The 22067-nt window shown below is 45.4% G+C and overlaps 1 protein-coding gene across 1 annotated transcript in view; it reads left to right on the top strand.

Annotated features, from left to right (window-relative positions):
* Positions 1-22067, top strand: part of greb1 (growth regulating estrogen receptor binding 1) — a gene marked incomplete at both ends in the record, with an annotated part of 95252 nt that overhangs the window by 24459 nt on the left and 48726 nt on the right. The window contains 6 exons of the mRNA XM_084308262.1: positions 3349-3534; positions 3830-3955; positions 12704-12889; positions 16378-16517; positions 17453-17714; positions 18544-18672. Of these exons, the coding sequence (XP_084164388.1) occupies positions 3349-3534; positions 3830-3955; positions 12704-12889; positions 16378-16517; positions 17453-17714; positions 18544-18672 (1029 nt within the window). The remainder of the gene's footprint in view (positions 1-3348; positions 3535-3829; positions 3956-12703; positions 12890-16377; positions 16518-17452; positions 17715-18543; positions 18673-22067) is intronic.

Raw genomic sequence — 22067 nt, 5'->3', positions numbered from 1 at the left:
AGCAACTTGCAATGGGCCTGGTCTACAAGATACACTAAACCACAAGGATACCCATGTACATGTCTAAATACTTCCCAAAGGTCAGTGAATTCCACGACCACACCAGAGGGAGTTCCACAAATCATGTTCAACCCAGATTCGGCTCAAACAAGGGACTAAACACGTTTCACAATTATGCCACAACAATGTGGAACGCCATACCCACATCCATAAAATAATGTGAATCCCTACCCTCCTTCAAAACCGCTCTCAAAGAGCACCTACGGGAGGCTGCAATTCGAAACTGGCCCCGGTAAATGTCCAAACCCCCCCACCCACCCACCGAATGTACAGTTTCCTCCCCCTCGAATGTATATATTGTAGTGATTGTTAATTGTACATAATTCACCCACGGAACTATTGTTAGGAACAAGAGTTCCGCCCGAACATTATATGAGGTGGCACTTCCTGCCACCACACACGAGTGGACTGCACGCAACGTAGGAGTAGCATGTTGTATGTGGGTACCAAATAAATGCTGTTCGCTCTAACTCGAGCTACCGTCTCCGACTCCCATCTCTCGGCACTACACTGGTGACCCCGACATTGGTCTCGCTGAAGTATCAGGGACCGGACCGAACATGGCAAGCGATGCCGTTATTATTCGATTGCCGGAGTTTTGGGAGCATTCTGCGGCGGCGTGGTTCGCGCAAACAGAGGCGCAGTTCGCCCTACGGGGGGTTGACGACGACGCCGCGAGATATTACCACGTCGTCTCGAGCCTCGGGAGCACGACAGCGGCGAGGACGGTAGGCTTCATAACAGCTCCGCCTGCCCGGTATAAATATGAGGCGTTTAAGACGCACCTACTCAGGATTTTTGAGTTGTCACCGTCTGAGCGGGCCCGACGCTTGCTGGATATACGTGGCTTGGGAGACAGCAAGCCGTCGGCGCATATGGAGATGATGCTGAACCTGCTGGGCGCCGAGCAGCCAAACTTTTTATTTAAAGAGCTGTTCCTCAGGCACATGCCGCCACGGGTACAGACGGCACTGGCCAATACAAACATTGTGGATCCCCGTGCTCTGGCAGAGGAGGCAGATCGGTTCTACCTGGCCACTCGACACTTTACCCCAGGGCTAATAGCCTCGACTCGCGGTTACACGCCGCAGGGGGGAGGGGCGAGGAAGAACAGGAGCAGCGCTGCCGCAGGCCTGTGTTATTACCACACACGTTTCGGCGCGAGGGCGACAAGATGCCGTTCCCCTTGCACTTTCGTCATGACGCATAAACGCAGACACCTGCGCCCAGTAGCAGCGGTGAGCGCAGGTATGTCGAACCGGCTGCTTTTGATTAGAGACACACTCTCCGGTTGCAAGTTCCTCTGCGACACCGGAGCTCAGAGGAGCGTCCTGCCAGCTACGAAAGAGGACACCGCCGGCGATGATAGAGGTCCACGCCTGACGACCGCCAACGATACCCCTATTCGCACCTACGGTACAAGGACCGTGGAACTGTGTTTTGGGGGCCAGCGGTTCACGTGGGACTGCATCACGGCCGACATTTCGTTCCCACTACTCGGAGCAGATTTCCTGGGTGCACACGGTCTCCTCGTGGACATTAGACATGGCCGCCTGATAAACGCACAGACACGGGCTTCGTTGGCATGTGTCCGCGATGAGGCGACATACGGCGGCCTTCTTACAGCTTTCACCGACCACGAACCCCTCACGTTTTCTGAGTCAAAGGTAGCGGAGCCATGGTCGGCACGACAACAGCTCACGTACGATTCCGAGTGCGCCGCGAGACACGTCGCCGAGAAGCCCAACGTCGTCATCGGAGCTGTACAGCCGGACCTCGACTACGTCAACAGGGGCTCGGGACAGGCCTCCGACCACGACATCCAGGCCCTCAGGACTCCAGATTCCAGTCTACGCCTGGAGGACGTCGCGATTGGTCACTCGGGTCCGACGCTGCTGAATGACCTATCCACCGGACACCCTAGCCCACAGGCCCCTGAGGACTGGCGAAGGCTCGCCTTTGAGGTGGGGTACAACCACCACAAGATTGAACCCGCCCACGTAGACATTTCCCAGCCCTTAGAGCTGGCCCTCTCCCCCCGCCGAGGCCGTCCGCCGCTACCCCGGGACCCGCCAACGACGGAGCCGCCGTTGGCCTCGTCGACGTCTGTGCCCCCGGGTGTCGGGGAGGACACGGGCGCTTGCGCCGCCCCTACCTCCCCGCCCCTGGCTTTCCGCACTCACCGTGGCCGGTTCATGCCCCCGGGCGCCGTGGAGGGCGCAAGCGCTTGCACCGCGCCCCCGGTTGTCCGCTCACGCCGCGGCCGGGTGGTTGTCTCGCCCCGCCGTGGAGATTTTGACCATGGGTGAATTCTGGGGGGGCTTGTGTAGTGATTGTTAATTGTACATAATTCACCCACGGAACTATTGTTAGGAACAAGAGTTCCGCCCGAACATTATATGAGGTGGCACTTCCTGCCACCACACACGAGTGGACTGCACGCAACGTAGGAGTAGCATGTTGTATGTGGGTACCAAATAAATGCTGTTCGCTCTAACTCGAGCTACCGTCTCCGACTCCCATCTCTCGGCACTACAATATTCTCTTTTATGTATGTTTTATGTATATATTAGGGGTGTAACGGTATACAGAAGCCACGGTTCGGTACGTACCTCTGTATTGGTGTCACGGTTCGGTACGAATTCGGTACAACAGGAAAAAAATATTTATAATTATTATTATATATTTATAATAATTATTATAATTATAATTATTATTAAATAGAAAAAAATTCTATAGGCTTGCCGTGGTAGTCAGTGATACTGGTGTCATTATGTGTTCAGGCATCCACTGAGTAAATTAATTGCCTACTGCCCCCTTAACAACTTAGGCTTGTTAAGTTTCAGTTTCACTTGTAGAGAGGATTTAACTGCACGTGAAGCCGAGACTGAAGACTAGAGAACAGATGACATGTTACACAACAATGGCAGGGGATTTATCAATATTTTGGATTTAAACACAGTAGCAGTTCAACTGGAGAGGAGCTCAGATGATCAGTCCGGAAAATGTATTGCTATTTTTTTCTTCGATCAGCTGTGAGTCCACGGGAGAAGGTTTGCGTGTGTGTTGGTGAGTGACACACCAACTTGGTGTGTGTGTGTGTCTTTCCATTTGTTAACATTATTGGGCGAACAAGAAAACGAAAGAAAACTGTAAAATTTGTATGACCCTGAGCTGACCATTATCACCAAATGTAACTGAATTACCATTTTCACCAGATGTTCTGATGACAGTCCTATAGGTTCCTTACTGAAAGATTTCCTGTTTTTGTTTTTGTGACCCCCCCAGGCTCCCATACTAACGCAGGGCCCCCTAAAAAGAGACACAAAGGCTGGTCCCCGGAGTCCTCCGCTTCCGCTGTGGCAGAGAATACTGTCAAGACCCCACAATCTTCATCGTCGTCATCCTCTTCTTCATCATCATCGTCATCATCACTGCCATTATCTTCAACCCTGCCCAATGGAGCCAGATCAGGTAAGAGAGAGAGGGAGAAATGAGAGGGAGGGAGAGAGTGAGAGAGAAATAGATAGGGGGGGGAGTGAGAGAGAAGAAGGGAGAAAGGGAGGGCGGAAGGGGGAGAGAGAGAGCAATATATTATGTGTTTGGATCATTGGAAGACAATTTACTGTGTGTGTGTGTGTGTGCGTGTGTGTGTGTGTGTGTGTGTGTGTGTGTGTGAGTGTGAGTGTGTGTGTGTGTGTGTGTGTGTGTGTGTGTGTGTGTGTGTGTTTGTTTGTGTGTGTGTGTGTGTGTGTTCTTTCCTGTCCAGATGCTGCTGTTCCACCAGTGAGTGTTTCTCACGGGTCCTGCACTCCCTTGTCTCCCCCAGGGCTGTCCATATCAGTGCCCGATCAGCTGTTGCACACATGCAGACTGCGGCCCGTCATCTTCAAAGGTCAGACTCGTGTCTGTCTGTCTGCTTGTCTGTGTGTCTTCAATACTGCTCTTCAGTATGTAGGACGCCATCAAGGCTTTCAATCTTTTGCAGTTCAAAACATTATTGTTTGGAGAATTACCCAATTTTACAGTGTTTTCTTTTTTCTTTTTACTTTATAAAATAAGATGATGCAGAATCTCATTGTAACAAATGTTCATTATACAGTATATAATAATATCCCACACATGGGATGAATCTTTAGAATGAGCACTATATATACCAAAGTCAGAGCAATTATATATATAAAAAAGAATTAGGTTGTTTTAGGAGGTTCTAGGTTTTAGGAGGTTTAATTCCACTTTAAGCCACCAAATGTTACTAGTATCCTGAGAGCTTATTCCTGTAAATAAACCAAATGGCAGATGGCCTATTCAACCTTCTCTTCGTCACAGTTCAAAGGTCAAGCATCTCCCTAGGCCAGGTCTCCCAGCCTTGTCTACCTGCCCTCCCCTTCCTTCCTTACTTCCTTCCTTCCACCTTTATCACCTCCACTATCAGCACAAATAATCACATGTCACAATTAGGCAATTATGCCACAACAATGTGGAACGCCCTACCCACAGCCGTAAAAAGATGTGAATCCCTACCCACATTCAAAACCTACGGGAGGCTGCAATTCTAAACTGGCCACCGTAAATGTCCAACCCCCCCCTCCCCACGCCGTACTGTATTGTACCCATTCTGCAATCTGTTAAATAAAGTTTTCATTCATCCATCCATCCATTCATCCATTCATTCATTCATTCATTCATTCATTCATTCATTCATTCATTCATTCATTCATTCATTCATTCATGTATCTTAGGCATAAATGAGGATGAAATGGGTCTTTATTTTCGATTAGCTTCAATTTCTTCAATATACATACAGCGGCTGATGTTTCTGGAGCTTTCGGCCATTATCAGCCATCTTTAGACCATTGAAAACCTAAAGCACACTGGGCATCCCACGCTCTAGTCTTCCTATAATGAGCTCTACGTCAGTTAAGGTTACTCTTCATGTGAGAAATCTGTAAACTCACTGGAAATTGAGGATTGCACAGGAGCTTCTGGGGGCAGCATACGGACAGAGCCGCCGCTAGGGGCGTGCGAGCGGTGCAGTCGCACAGGGCCTTGCACCTAGGAGGCCTAGCGGTAGGGGCAGGATTAAAAAAAATATTAATAATAATAATGATAATTTTTTTTGTATCTAAATAAATTGAATGTTAACAGAATCACTTTCCATCACAGACCTAATATCTAGTTTTGCTTACATAATTATATATTTCACATTAGACACCTTTGTAGAATATGCATATAAACTGGCTCACTATGCGACAGCGTGACTGCTGTGCCATCTATCAAGCGCATTGGCACGTGGTGGTCAGGTGTAAGGTGGATGGTGTGTGTGGCAGAGTGGTGGTTATTATTTTTTTGTATCCACTTTTTCTCCCCATTTTCAATTTTTCTCCCATCCCAATTTCGTGTATCCATTTCTTCCCTCCCCTGTCTTGAACGTTGCTAGCCTATGCCTCCCACAGGTCGGTTGTAGTGAGGTCAGAAGCCTTGCATCACGTGTCCCCACCGGTACACGAGGAGGCAGCATGTCGCATCTTTTCACCGCAGCAGCTCGCACTCTCAGTGACGAGGAGTAACGCGTGGGAGGCTCACGCTGCCCCCGTCACTTCCTGCTTCCGTCGCACCGGCGTCACCAAACCGACCTGTAGGAGTCGCTGTCCACAACGTCAAATCCCCACCCACCGGCTTTCCCACCCTCTAACACTTGCCAATTGTGTTAGTATGAACGACCGGCCAGCCGGTAGCAACGCCGAGAGCTGGGCTCGAACCCAGCGTCTCCTGCGTTAGAGGCGAGCGCCTTGCCCACTGCGCCAATCAGCCGCCCAGAGTGGTGGTAATTTTAATTTTGAAACACAATGTAGAGAGAATGAGATAGGTGGAGGAAATCTTCCTCAAGGAAAGAACAAAGAAAAAAAACAAAGAAAAAAGAAGTGTTCAAGACCTTTATAAATTCATCAGCAGTGAAGATGAGAAGGAGGGTGAGGCCGCCGCGACCCCTCAGGAGGAAGATGCAATTCATAGCAGCAGCAGCAGCCAGCCCAAGTTGACGGTCATGACGTCCAGTGAAGAAGAGGATGAGGAGCGCAAGGCCCCTATTCAGGAGGAAGGTGCAGCAGCAGAGCGGAGAGTGAAATGGTGTCAGATGCCATGTATGATGAAGTCGGTAATTGGCCAGTGAATCTGAATAGAAGTCTGATAATTAGAAGAGGTCCCCAAAAGCTGAAACCAGGATTTTGTTATCCGAAAAACAAAGAAAACAAAAGACACTTTGTGTCTTTGTTCATCCGAAAACTACCAAATGGGGAAACGAATGAAATGATGAATTCGAGGACACATTTGGATTTCTTTTTAACCTGTGCGTAACGGTGCCCGAGGAAGCCAAGACTGTGCTGGAAACACTACGGTTTCTCAGCAAGAGGAACGGGACCTTCCCTAACTCCGAAGTTGCCCTTCAGATTTAACTGACAATCCCATCACAGTTGCATCTGAGGAGCGCAGCTTCTCCAAGTTAAAACTGATAAAGAACTATTTGCGCACTACAATGTCCCAGGAGAGACTGTGTGGACTTTCCATCCTCACGATAGAAAAGGACGTTGTATCCACTCTGGATTATCAAGACATTATTTCAGAATTTGCTGCAAGGAAAGCCATAATTAGCTGCTGTTTGTGAGTACTGTAACATCTGAGTGCTTATTGTTATTGTTGTCAATTCTTTGAAGTAGTAGTAGGCCTATAGGCTACGTACGTCACTGGGGCTTCCCAGTGTGTTCCCCGCCCAGAGGCACATATCAACCCCCCCCCCCCCCTGGCTGTTATTATTTAGCCTATATTTGGATTTTGGGAATGTGGTGTGAAATACGTTATGGGGGGATTTTGTTTTGTGTGATGTTGTAATAAACAGGCATTACTATAAAAACTCATATCATGTCAAGGCTTCATTATAATAATCAAACGTGTTGTGTGTAAAATGTGTGTTTATATATATAATACAATTTCTTACTGATTGGAGACGACAACCTGATTTAATATTTTTAGGAAATTGAAGGCAAAAATAAGTATTAATTAATTAATTAATTCATTAATAAAAAGAAATTCGCACAGGGCCTCGCATTTCTCCCAGACGGCTCTGCATACGGAATATGTGCACGGGAAGTGGAAGGGGGGGGCTTAGCATCTATTTCCTGTAATGCTGTACTGAATCATCACTGATAGGAATTCATTAGCTCTGTGTTTAAAGGGAAAATCCATCCTAAAATAGAAGTCTCTCCTTAAAACACCAGAAAGATGAGAGTATAGCAATAATGTATAGCAATAACGTTTTGAGTTTGTGCCATCTTTTCCCCCACAAAATCTTTTTTCTGGGTGGTTTGTTGTTTCCAGTATGTCCCTGAACAAACTCATGATGACCAGTAAAAATATTGTAGCATCTGCTATTAAAGACTCACCAACTCGGTTGTTGTTTCTCACTTTGTTGGTTTATTCAACATCATACTTTGGGTCTTAGAACATTGACTGGGTGCATCACCTCTGCAGTACATTCATAGACTGAACTCCAACCCCCGTAGGTCAGTCCTTGGCCCCTCCCCTCCACCAACCCCAGGCTCGCACGACCAACAGCGTCACCTGCCAGCCCCGGGTTGGTAGAGAGCAGAGTGACAGCCCGGCTGACCAATGACCCCGACCCTAGGGTCGCTACAATATGTTGGGCTCTGAAATGCTTCCCATGCACACACTTTTTACATAGCTTGTCATCAGACTCTTGATGTTAGAGATTAGAGATTAGAGATTAGGTTACAAGTGTCATCTCAATGCAACAAGTGGCAGTTTGGTTACGCAATGTTTGAGATCTTAGCATAAGATGTTTACTTGCATTGATGACTGTCCACACATTTCACGTGGCCGGATTATGTCGGCGTTGTTTCTTTTATTACTTTTCCACATTGTGCATAATGCACATTTTGGCCCGAATTGCATCCAGACTATGGAATTCCAATTCTAGTAGAATTAGTAGTACGTAGAAAGAAACCCTATAAAAAGTGTGCTTTAGTGGATGGTCTCTCTAGCACGGCATATCCTTATCCCTGTCTCTCTTTACAGCTCCCTGTCCTCCTGTTATCCCTCTCCGCCCCTCCTACCTCATCTTCTTTCACTAACCCCTCTCACCCCCTCCACCTGGATCACCTATACCTAACCTCTTCTCTGGGAACAGAGCGCACTCTGTGTTCCCGCCTGCCCATCCTCTACAAAGAGCAGCTGGTGTGTGTGTGTGTGTGTGTGTGTGTGTGTGTGTGTGTGTGTGTGTGTGTGTGTGTGTGTGTGTGTGTGTGTGTGTGTGTGTGTGTGTGTGTGTGTGTGTGTGTGTGTGTGTGTGTGTGTGTGTGTGTGTGTGTGTGTGTGTGTGTGTGTGTGTGTGTGTGTGTGTGTGTGTGTGTGTGTGTGTGTGTGTGTGTGTGTGTGTGTGTGTGTGTGTGTGTGTGTGTGTGTGTGTGACAGTTTCACTGGAATTATCTTGCTAGGGAACAGTTTGGATCCAAGTGTATTTCCTGCCAACTATTGCATTAGCAAACACTGTAAAAGGAAATTAACTTGGGTCCCTTTAGAATGTTTATGTTGTTCAATTGAAACTGTCTATAAGAAAGAAGATCTATGTTAAAGAGCAAGTTTAGAATTCTGGACCCCTAGCCCTATTTCCTACTTACCAATGATGTTGTCCATCGGCAGAGTGAGAGTCCTTTCTCAGCACAGTCCATGCATGTTCTTCATACTGGATACCCACAGTTAACAGCGAGTTAGCCACACAATGAATGTAAAGTCAATGGGGCCACACTTCAGTCTATACAAGACATGACATAAACAATCAAACCTACTTTGGGTGCACTGTGGAATAGTCATTGTGACATTAAATCCATCCATCCATATATCCATCCATCCATATATATCCATCCATCCATACATACATACATACATACATACATACATACATACATACATACATACATACATACATACATACATACATACATACATACATACACACACACACACACACACACACACACACACACACACACACACACACACACACACACACACACACACACACACACACACACACACACACACACACACACACACACACATATCCATCCATCCAACCATCCATTCATACACCCATTGATACAATCAACCATTAACCACATCAACATTATATGTCTCACAGAGACATGGCTCACGTCGACGACCCCAGACAAAAGCGTCTCTCCCTCGGATGCCTTCACAGTCTTACGTGCAGATCGCAACGCTGGCTCAGGAAAGACCATCGGCGGCGGAGTCTGCCTCATCACGAACAATTCCTGGGTTAATCCCGAGGGGGTGCAGGTCCTCTCAAACTCGTGTTCGCCGGACTTGGAACACCTTTCTATCCTATGTCGTCCGTTTCACCTCCCGAGGGAGTTCACAGCAGTCGTCATGACTGCCGTGTATATTCCCCCACACGCGAATACGGGCAAAGCGCTGGGCGAACTACACGATCATCTCAACAGACACCAGATCAAACACCCAGACGCAGCGATGGTAGTGGCCGGCGATTTCAACCAGGCCAACCTGAAGAAAGTGATGCCGTCCTTTTTTCAGCACATCGCTTGCTCCACCAGAGGGAAGAACACACTCGACCACTGCTATTCCCCGTTCAAAGCGGGTTACAAGGCAGTAGCCGCTCCGCCATTAACGGGGTCCACAAGCTCGAGCGATCATGACTCCATCTTGCTATTTCCGGCATATCAACAGAGATCACGTGACGCCGTCGTGTCACGTGAGACAAAGAAGTGGACCGACGAATCAGAGGCCACGCTCAAGGACGTGCTTGCAGACACGGATTGGGATATGTTCATAGGAAGCGCCAGTGACGTCAGTGAACTAGCAGACATAGTGGTGTGCTACATAACAACAATAGCTGATGGTATTGTCCTCAGGAAAACGGTGCGGATTTTCCCAAACCAGAAACCGTGGGTGGATAACACTATTAGAGCAGCTCTGAACTCTCGTACCACCGCCTACAACCTGGGTAGAGAGTCAGGAAACATGGAGGAGTATAAGGCTTCAGTCTATACTCTACGCAAAGCTGTCAAACTTGCTAAGAGGACATATGCTGACAAACTGGAGACACAAATGGCACAAAACGACACAAGAGGATTATGGCAGGGACTGAAGACAATAACTGACTATAAAGTCAGCGCCCCCTCAATGGGGAGCGACGACGCCTCCCTCGCGGACAAGCTCAACACCTTCTACGCTCGGTTTGGTGTAGACAGTGGCGCTGCTGGCTCTCCGGCTAGTGACGTCACTGGCGCGCCGACTGTTGTGGAGGGGGGGGGGCAACCGCGAGGGGGGGGGGACGCTCTCTCGTTGTCGGAACACAGTGTGAGAAGAGCATTTATGCAGGTGAACACCAGGAAGGCTGCTGGCCCAGATGGCATAACAGGACGTATACTCAAGACCTGTGCCAACCAGCTGGCCCCTGTGTTCACCGCCATATTTAATCAATCACTGGCGGAGTCAGTGGTCCCTGCCTGCTTCAAGATGTCTACCATCATCCCTGTGCCGAAGAAACCCTCCCCAGCATGTCCAAATGACTACAGACCGGTGGCACTCACCTCTGTGGTCATGAAATGTTTCGAGAGGCTGGTCAAGGACCACATTTGTGCCTCCCTCCCCAGTGATATGGACCCTATGCAATTTGCATACAGGACAAACAGGTCCACCGACGACGCGGTCTCCCAGGTACTGCACAGCACCCTCTCGCACCTTGACCGTCAGAAGGGGGGCTATGTGAGACTGTTGTTCATTGACTACAGCTCAGCGTTCAACACCATAGTCCCCACCAGACTGGTGGACAAGCTGATCGAGCTAGGTCTGAGCTCCGCCCTGAGCGCCTGGGTACTGGACTTTCTGAGCGAAAGACCCCAGGCGGTCAGGGTGGGGGGTCAGACCTCCAACACCATCACCCTGAGCATCGGGTCCCCCCAGGGCTGTGTTCTGAGCCCCCTGCTGTACTCACTCTACACACATGACTGTGTGGCCAAGTTCAGCTCCAACTCCATAGTGAAGTTCGCAGATGACACTGTGGTGGTGGGGCTGATCTCGGACAACGACGAGAAGGCCTACCGGGAGGAGGTTGAGGTACTGGAACGCTGGTGCCAGGACAACAGCCTGCTCCTGAACATTGGCAAAACCAAGGAACTGATCGTGGATTATAGGAGAGGACAGCAGGAGACACACACACCACTGATGATAAACGGGGCTACCGTGGACAGGGTGAGCAGCTTCAAGTACCTGGGGGTCCACATCTCAGAGGACCTGACATGGTCAACACACATAGACACAGTAGTAAAGAAGGCGAAACAGCGTCTCTACCACCTGAGACAGTTAAGGAAGTTCAGAGTATCGGGGAAGATACTCCAGTCCTTCTACTCAGGAGCTGTAGAGAGCATCCTGACCGGAAACATCACTGCCTGGTATGGAAACAGCACGGCACAGGACAAGAAGGCCCTACAGAAAGTGGTGCGCTCAGCCGAGTGTACCACGGGTATTGCACTACCCCCCCTGCAGGTTCTATACAACAAGAGGTGCAAATCCAGAGCCTGCAGGATAATGAAAGACCCTCACCACCCCAATAACAGCCTGTTTCAGCTGCTGAGGTCAGGCAGACGCCTGCGAACCCCAGCTACTAGGACAGAGCGGCTTAGGCTCAGCTTCTTCCCCCAGGCCATCAGAGCCATGAACAATGAACATTGAGTGCTCAGAACATTGAACTGTCCACACACAAGCACACATGAACACACACACGACACGCACACTGTGCACGCTCACACACGAGCAGCCACTTAACACTTTAACATGAGCGGGCACACACTCATGTCGCACACACGCACACTTATGGCCAAAGGAAAGGACACTTTAAATTAGAATAACAGGAACAGTGTATTGCACTACCAAAGCTAACTAGCATGTCACACATGCTCTGTAAATAACTATGTACAGATACCGAGATGTCACTCCATGTTACCTGCTACCTGTTACTGCACAATGTTGTTTCTTCTTTTGATTCTATTATATGTACCACTGTATTGCACATCGTTGCGGGCAAGACCACCCGCATTTCATTGTATACCTGTATGCCGTGACAATTAAAACTCTTGACTTAACTTGACTTGATTAAAGGGATAGTTCAGATTTTTGGAACCCTAACCCTATATCTTACTCATCAATGATGATGTTGATCGGTAGAGTTATTTCTCTGCACAATCCACGCTGTTCCTCATACTAGCTCTCGCTAGATAGCCACAAATTGATGCATAGTCAATTGGGGTTGAGCTCCTGTCTGTACAAGCTGACTGAGGCTCACAGGAAAGTTCTTTGTGTTGCACTGTGGAGTAAATCTCAGTGAGCCTCTCAGTCAGCTGGTACATACAGTACTCCACCCCATTGACTTTGCGTTGGTTTGTGGCTAACCTTCTGGAGCAAGTATGTGGAAGTATGAGGTTGGATTGGGCTGATAAACGATTCTACCGATCAACAATTGAGAACTATCCCTTCTATTCATTCCTCCCTCCACAACCCTATTTATTCCAATCTTCTCTTTTCCATTCAGGCCACGGTTCTCTCCCCCAGCTGTCAGGTAACATAGGGGACGTGTTGGTCAGCTCCCTTCTCCAGAACTGTTACCTCAGCTCCCAGACCCTCCCCAGGGTCTACCAACACTACGGCCCCTCCCCCATCCAGCCGCTGGCCATCGAGATGCAGATACTACTCACTGTCTACTACCTGGTCCAGTTAGGTAAGATACTGGTCACTGTCTACTACCTGGTCCAGTTAGGTAAGATACTGGTCACTGTCTACTACCTGGTCCAGTTAGGTAAGATACTGGTCACTGTCTACTACCTGGTCCAGCTAGGTAAGATACTGTTCACTGTCTACTACCTGGTCCAGTTAGGTAAGATACTGTTCACTGTCTACTACCTGGTCCAGTTAGGTAAGAGACTGTTCACTGTCTACTACCTGGTCCAGTTAGGTAAGATACTGTTCACTGTCTACTACCTGGTCCAGCTAGGTAAGATACTGTTCACTGTCTACTACCTGGTCCAGTTAGGTAAGAGACTGGTCACTGTCTACTACCTGGTCCAGTTAGGTAAGATATACTGTTCACTGTCTACTACCTGGTCCAGTTAGGTACAGTCCCGGCGCCATGGGCGGGCATTAGGGGGCCGGGCCCGCCCACTGAGTCAGCTGTGCCCACCCTGGTAAATTTTTTTTTTTTTTTTTTTTTTTTTTTTTTTATCAAAGTCAACTATCCAAATCCTTAGTCGGGGACAGCCCTAGTGGGCACTGATGTCAACAACAACACTACTGAAGCTAGCACGGCACTCTGTGATAATTAGTTTTCTACCCTCAAGAACGTCTTTACAGAACATCGCCTTAGTATGCTTCATCGACGCAACTAAGGCCAATTTAATTCAGTTGGCATTTGAGAAGGACTTAACAAAAAAGTTCAGGAATGAGTGGAGGGACAGTGTTTTAAGAAGATTTCACTCTGTCCCCAAACACCGCTTGCCTCTCTACTTATGATGGTGAGTAGCCTGTGGAGGAATTTTGTTTGCTTTTTTATGCACCTTATTTTTGTCAGTTTGTTTGTTTGTTTGTCAGTGAATTCAGAAGTGTTGAATTAATGGAGACTTTTCAAAGATATAGAATAGAATAGAAATGTATTATCCTGAGGGAAATTTGACACTGCAAATCACTCAACATTAAACATTTAGACAGAACAAGTCACAAATATGAATAACAAACAAATGGCCTAAGAATAGAATAAAATGAAATAGAATAAAAATAGAATAAAAGATACAGTAAATAAATACAGTAAAAATATACTGAAGTCTACAGTAGGTGTAATATTGCACAGTGCTGTTTAAAAAGTAAGAGTCCAGGAAGATGGTAACTGTCACTCTGTGCTCAGTGATGCAGTGAGGCACAGTGATGCATTGTATAGTCTGATGGCTGTCTGAATGAAGGACTTCCTGTGCCGTTCAGTGCTGCATTTAGGTAGTGTGAGCCTATAACATGCTCCTCCTGTCAGCCAAGTCTGTGTATAGTGGGTGGGAGGGGTTTTCCCTGATGGCCTGGAGCTTAGCAAGGTTCCTCCTCTCCGCTACCCTCACTAGAGTCCAGCTCCACCCCAACCACGCTACTGGCCTTCCTGACCATCTTATCCAGCCTGTTTGTGTCCCCTGCTCTCAGTCCGCTGCCCCAGCAGGTCTGTTATATATATCCGTTCAGTCTGTTTTTGTATAAGTGAAAGTTCTTAAGATAGAGAGAAATTAGATTTTTCAACTGCCTCTCTGCTGTTTAGTTCAGCACCGTGGGCAGCGCCAAGCAAGCCACAGCGCCGTTGTCCCAGCTGAAACGTATAAAATGGAACCTGTGTTGAAAAACCATTGTGCCCCCCCGAGAAAATGTTATGCCCCCCCACTAATTTGTTTCTGCAGCCTGGTCTGGTTAGGTAAGATATACTGTTCACTGTCTACTACCTGGTCCAGTTAGGTAAGATATACTGTTCACTGTCTACTACCTGGTCCAGTTAGGTAAGATATACTGTTCACTGTCTACTACCTGGTCCAGTTAGGTAAGATACTGTTCACTGTCTACTACTACCTGGTCCAGTTAGGTAAGATACTGTTCACTGTCTACTACTACCTGGTCCAGTTTGGTAATATAATGCAGCAAAGGTGATACGCCGGTCTCAAACCCATGTCATGTGTTTCATGTGTTTCACGTGTTTCATGTGTTTCATGTGTTCCATGTGTTCCATGTATTCCATGTGTTTCATGTGTTTCATGTGTTTCATGTGTTTCATGTGTTCCATGTGTTCCATGTATTCCATGTGTTTCATGTGTTTCATGTGTTTCATGTGTTCCATGTGTTCCATGTGTTCCATGTATTCCATGTGTTTCATGTGATTCATGTGTTTCATGTGTTCCATGTATTCCATGTGTTTCAAGTGTTCCATGTGTTTCATGTGTTTCATGTGTTCCATGTATTCCATGTGTTTCATGTGTTCCATGTGTTCCATGTAGTGCTGTCAGGCGATTAAAAAAAGTAATCTAATTAATTACAGGATTTGTAATTAATTAATCTAATTAATCGCATTTTAATCGCATAACCATTTTATGCCTGATATTCTATATTCTATAATCATATTTCAAATTGCATGTGTCCAGATGGCAGAATTCAGTACTGTATCTACAAAACCTTCTGTTTAATCATCTTCCATCTATTCATTTGCTTAGATTTTTCAGGTCTGGTCAATTTGAGCATGGTGTTATTCACAGTCAAAGATAAAACTAAATTGATTGATATTCTCATTTGGTTCATTACAATGGACCTGTCTCAAAACCCTGCCCTCTTTTCTTGATCCTCCAATCACAGCTGTCGCTTACCTCTGACTTCCTCGTACAAACAAAGTTTGTACGAGGAAGTCAGAGGTAAGCGACAGCTGTGATTGGAGGATCAAGAAAAGGGGCAGGGTTTGAGACAGGTCTAATAAGATTTTCATTCAATCAATCACCGCGCAGATTGATTGATTGAATGAAAATGTTATTAACAGATTGCAGAATGGGTACAATACAGTACGGCTCAATACACACAATTGTTAAGGGCATGCAGACCAGAGAAAGACTTTCGTCTTGTTTACATCAGGGTCCGGTCCCCCATTTTCAATTCATAATGAATTGTAAGTAAGGGTGCAACTTGCACCGTGCAATCCATTCTTTGTGGATCTAGCCCACAGTATTTCTGACACTGGAAATACATTCCCTGAGATTCATAGATGTCCCTAGAATCAGATACCAAGAACATGCAAATGGACCATATTAAAAAAAAGTCTGTAAATGTGTATTCTACATTCTCATGGAATTAATGAGATACAAACAAAATTATAAAAAAAACATTAAAAAAATACTTTTTTTATTGTAATTAATTTTGACTTAATTTTCATAACGCGATAATTTGCTGTGTAATTAATTAATCTAATTAACGCGATAAACTGACAGCCCTAGTTCCATGTATTCCATGTGTTTCATGTGTTTCATGTGTTCCATGTATTCCATGTGTTTCAAGTGTTCCAAGTGTTCCATGTGTTTCATGTGTTTCATGTGTTCCATGTATTCCATGTGTTTCATGTGTTCCATGTGTTTCACATGTTTAATGTGTTTCATGTGTTTCACATGTTTAATGTGTTTCATGTGTCCACTATGTGTTCCCCCTCACCAGGCCCAGACCAGGTGCCTCTGATCGAGGACTTGGAGCAGATCTTCATGCGCTCCTGGAGGGAGTCTCACTTGAGTGAGATCCGTCAGTACCAGCAGCCCCAGCCCTCAGCCCCTGGCCCTGGGAGACACTATGGACTAGAGGTAGGTAGAGCTGGACCATATGGGGATAACAATAAATACATATCACAATATTCAGAAGAACCTTTTTTCCAACAACAATATCATAATATAGATAGTATTTTCATCCTGTTGGACTGCATGGTAAAGGGAGGAGATGTTAGGCTTACTAGGCTTCAGGCCAAGGGAGATGTTAGGCTTACTAGGCTTCAGGCCAAGGGAGATGTTAGGCTTACTAGGCTTCAGGCCAAGGGAGATGTTAGGCTTACTAGGCTTCAGGCCAAGGGAGATGTTAGGCTTACTAGGCTTCAGGCCAAGGGAGATGTTAGGCTTACTAGGCTTCAGGCCAAGGGAGATGTTAGGCTTACTAGGCTTCAGGCCAAGGGAGATGTTAGGCTTACTAGGCTTCAGGCCAAGGGAGATGTTAGGCTTACTAGGCTTCAGGCCAAGGGAGATGTTAGGCTTACTAGGCTTCAGGCCAAGGGAGATGTTAGGCTTACTAGGCTTCAGGCAGGGCTGGTTTCAAGGGGTGTAACAATACACACATTTTCAGATGCAATATAGATTTAGATTTTGAGGTCACGATTCGGTTAGATTTTCCATTCTTTATGTGTTAAGGGCTCTACATGCGACGCGACTGCAACACAACATGGTTGCAGATGTTGCAGAGGGTGTTGTAGAGTGTGTTGCGAGAATGTTGCGTACCTTTCACCAAAATCTAATCTGAACACCCGTTGCATTGATGTTGCATAGCATTGCATAGCATTGATTAGTTGGTTAGCGAATGGGAGCGGGGCTGTTATATAATATTGGTTCTGCAGGCAGGAATACTATCCTCGATAGTTAGCGTAATTTATACAAATGGAAGTATTGATTCTGATCTCTCTCTCTCTCTCTCTCTCTCTCTCTCTCTCTCTCTCTCTCTCTCTCTCTCTCTCTCTCTCTCTCCCCCCCCCCAGACCCACTCCTCATTGCCAGGTTTGCCCCAGCACCTGTCCCTGCAGCCCCTGACTCCCAGCCAGCTCCCCTGGCTGGCCCAGCTGGCAGCCTCCTCTTGTGGGGAGGCAGTGGTGGTGCTGGGGGAGCAGCTGTCCTCTCTGGCCCAGGGCCTCAGCCAGACCTTCACCAGGCTGATGGAGGGACTGCTGGCCAACACCAACTACGTGGTGGTCATCTGCACCGTGCCGGGCCAGCAGACGCAGTCCTGTGTGGTGGTCACAGGTCTGTTGGGGATGGGGCTGGCCAAAGTGCTTTTGTGAGGGTGATCGGTGTGGTGGGGTCTATGTGTGTGTGTGTGTGTGTGTGTGTGTGTGTGTGTGTGTGTGTGTGTTGTGTGTGTGTGTGTGTGTGTGTGTGTGTGTGTGTGTGTGTGTGTGTGTGTGTGTGTGTGTGTGTGTGTGTGTGTGTTTGTTTGTTTGTTTGTTTGTTTGTTTGTTTGTTTGTTTGTTCCCATACAAAAATAAACTACCGGTATATAGTATTCACAAAGTCACAGAGAATCCATGGAAATCACAAGAGAAACAGCATTTCTATGGTAAAACCACAGGTATACTATAGTGATTCACCATACATGTCTACAATATTCCACTGCAGAAATATTATGGTGAATCACTATAATATTTATGTGGTCAATAATAGTCCATATGACAAAACAACAGAAATCACTACTCTATGTCTGTGGCTGTTTTTGGGCGTAACGCAGTTACTGTAATATATTACTTTTAGCAGTAATATAACGCACTACTAATAGGATTTAAATAGTATTATCACAGTTACTATGTCAAGTAATGCACGATACTACCCGTGTTACCACATGTGTTACCATCCGCGTTATCACCCACGTTACCACCCAAAATTAGCTCTCTGTCTCTCTTTTTCATGTCTCTCTCTGCCGTGCTGCTCCCTCAAGACACACACAGGAATGTTAAGTTGATCCAAAAAAAAGCATCCTAATTCTGTGTGTGTGTGTGTGTGTGTGTGTGTGGGTGTGTGTGTGTGTGTGTGTGTGTGTGTGTGTGTGTGTGTGTGTGTGTGTGTGTGTGTGTGACAGGTCAACACCAGTGCCGCACCCTGGCAGAGAGCATGTCCTCTCCCAGTGAGGGGCTGAGAGAGATGGACCAGCAGTTGTCCTCCGGCCTGGCCCAAGAGCTCACAAACTACTGCAATTCCCTTGGAGCAGGTGTGTGTGTGTGTGTTTATGTGTCTTGTTCTCCTACTGTTGTGGGGACTAAATCAGATGCAGTCTATATAATGAGGAGACAGAGCACAGCAATAGTTTTGAATGGAGAAATCTGTAACATTAAAGATGGTGGCAACAATGGGCCTCATTCAACAATACTCTCTTATTATTTTTCTTATATTCTTGCTTACCTGTCTGTTAAGAGAACAATAAGAAAAGCCACCGCCACATTCATCAAGCCGTTCTTAACGTCGAAATCTGTGCTTACCCAGGAGATTTGCATGATGAATCCCACTCATTCTTAAACTCAAAAGCGCGTTCGCGCGAAATTCATTTGCATACAGACACGCCCACCATCTCCTTATAAGGCGAATGAGGCGTGTGTAAAACAGCCGTGGTTCGGCATCTGATCCCTGTCTGATATATTCAACAGGAAGCGATTTGCGACTGATCTCAAAATGACACACACACACACGTCTCACGACTTGCGACTCAGTGCATGTGTGTGTGTGTGTGTTCCTGTGGGTCGCTCATCGCATGTGTGTGTGTGTGTTAATCTGATGACAAATAAAGACTTATACTTGTACTTATACTTATAAGTATACTTACTTGTACTGTATAGTGCAAAATAAATCATTCCAGCAAAGTAGGCTTTCTCAATACTGAACGACTGGCTGATATATATATGCCGCTGATCATATGCTCTCTCCTTTCAGAGAGAGATGACAGGTGACAGATCCAGTATTTCCGAACCTATAGGTTCGGAAATACCGGATCTGTCACCTGTCATCTCTCTCTGAAATGTCTGTGGCTAAAACTCAGAGTCCGCTCAGAACTTTAGGTGTGGAGCAGAGAAGAGAAGAGAGGAGAGGAGAGATTGTAAACGCGTTCTATGCGTACGGTCTGGGCAGCCAGCATCTAACTGTTCTAACAGCAGTGTTTCCCACCGGATTTTCAGAGACTATGGGGGGTGAATGTCCGACCCCCTAGGGGGGTCCGGGGGCATGCTTCCCCCTTTTTTTTGTTTTTGTACATTTTAAAGTTAAATGCATCAATCTGGTGCACTTTGAGAGCAAAATAAAGAGGCTAGATCTATGATGAACTTTGTGGTCAAAACACAAAATCGACTAGACTAGTGCTTCCCAATCCTCTCCTCGAAGCACCCCAGCCATTCAATGTTTTTTTTTTTTTTTAAATAACAATTTTATTGTTAGGTAATTAATGGGAAACCCTGAGCAATATATAATCCATTTCAGAAGCAGAACGCACGCAATAAGTTATAATAATAATAATAATAATTGAAAAGTTCTGGGTTTATAAAGTCGTATTTGGGGGTACTGTATTTGGGGGCAATTGACCAATGGTTTGCTTTCAACCCATGAACTCCTTCCTCTCTCACCATTTATATATGTTTTTATTTTATCTACTAAAACTGTATTGTATTATATTGTTTGTTTTGTAAAGTGTCTTTGAGAATTAGGAAAAGCGCTATATAAATCATATGTATTATTATTATTATTATTATGAATGGTAGGCTTTTTTAAATGTTTCTCATCTGGGTAAGAGTTTCTTATCTGGGTAAGAGTGCTCTCGACCACTCTTATAATTTGGTCTTGCCTGAGAGAAAAGCAACAATAAGAAAACATCCCAGGTAAGAACAAAATAAGAGGAAATGCTAGTTGAGAATGAAATCTGTTCTCATATCGCTTCATGAATGAGGCCCAATGAAACTACTTGCAAAACAAACATATTCAGAAAAAATTTGATGTGATTATATTATATTATAATCATAGAAATGATAATTTACTGCATCTTGAGGTGAAATGTGAGTTTTAAAGAGGTTTTAAATTAAGAATGATCTCTGCCAAAAGGTGGGGAGTCATGTAGTGAGTGCTTGTCATGGTAACTAAGGACTCTGCATGTGATCTTTCTATCACAAAATTTAAATATTTGACCAGCATTCTGTGCTGTCTGTAATTGACCAGTGACTTCAAATATGAAAGAAAAATGATATGTATGACAGATTCTTAGATACAGATGACTCCCCATTCAGAGAGACAGGGGTAAGTCCCCGTTATCAAGATGGCTGCAAAGTGAACCTTCTTGTTAGACAGACTATGACCAGAGAAGTGACCAAACATTTGCATGTCGTTGTGGGGACATTGGCCAGTAAAGGAGCTATTTTAAGGTTTAGGCTTAGGTTAAGGTTAGGGTTAGGTATGTAGTTGTTTTACGGTTTTGGTGGGTACGGTGTTATGGAATGAATGTAAGTCTATAGAAAGTCTCCACAATGTATGAAAAATATGGTTGTGTGTTTACCTGTCAATTTCTATATTATTTTGATGTGAGATTTTTCGTACACACCAATTACTATAGAAGTACTATAGTGAATTACTATAGATAGGCACAACAGTATATGTAATATTTCTATGGGAAATCACAGGTATACTATAGTGATTCACCAGACATTTCTAGAATATGCCACTATAGAAATACTATGCTGAATTAGTATAGTATTTCTGTAGCAAATATAAAGTGTGTTTGAAAAAACAAAACACAAGAATACTATAAAACTACAATATTTATTTGGTAAATTCATTGTGTGTATGAAAAAAACTATAGGTTACTAATATAGGTATACTATAGGTTTTACTTTTCTTGTAGTTAATTTTCGTATGGGTGTCCTGTGTCCACGATTGTCCCAGAAATGTCTGCATCACCTGCGGCTGAGTTTATTACGTTTTTTAAGTATTTTAAGAACCATCAAACCCAGTTGTTTTGCTCAGTTTACCCGTTTAGAGACAAGGGTTTGGACCGAAATACACATTGGATTACATTCTGATCCCAATGCACCTAGGAATGTGTTCTGGATCATCATCAGACCACAATAAAACAAAGGCTGCATTGGGAGCGTCCTGACCTGACAGTTAGTACATTCAGGCTGATCTGTGATCAGATCTGTGTGGTCCTGTGTATAACTCAGTGCATTAAGTGCTTGGCACTCTGCGGCTATCACTAACACTGCCACCATTAGATATTTGATTTCCACTGGGGCCACCCATACTGAGAAGTAACTGTCAAGTGATTTGAGCAGTACTTGTACTATAGGAGAGTGCTATAGAAATGCAGCCATTATTATTATCATCTCAAAGGTTGCATTGATATCCCAAGTACATTTATTGTCTGTACTTAAAGTATATTGTTAGTATATTAGGTGTGTTAAAATAGTTTTTACACACCTTTATTCTTTTATTTGTACCCATATGTACTTTTCTGAGATTATACTTGCCATGTATTTTTGGTACTTTTCTGTACTAATTCAAAGCACATGTTTAGTATCAAAAGTATAATTTCAATATATTTAAGTACATCTTAAGTACAACGTTTTAAAGTAC

The sequence above is a fragment of the Notolepis coatsorum genome (genome assembly GCF_963971535.1).
Source record: "Notolepis coatsorum genome assembly, chromosome: 2".
Taxonomy (NCBI): Eukaryota; Metazoa; Chordata; class Actinopteri; order Aulopiformes; family Paralepididae; genus Notolepis; species Notolepis coatsorum.
The sequence above is the reverse complement of the archived record's forward strand: the minus strand, read 5'-3'. Positions and strand labels throughout refer to the sequence as shown.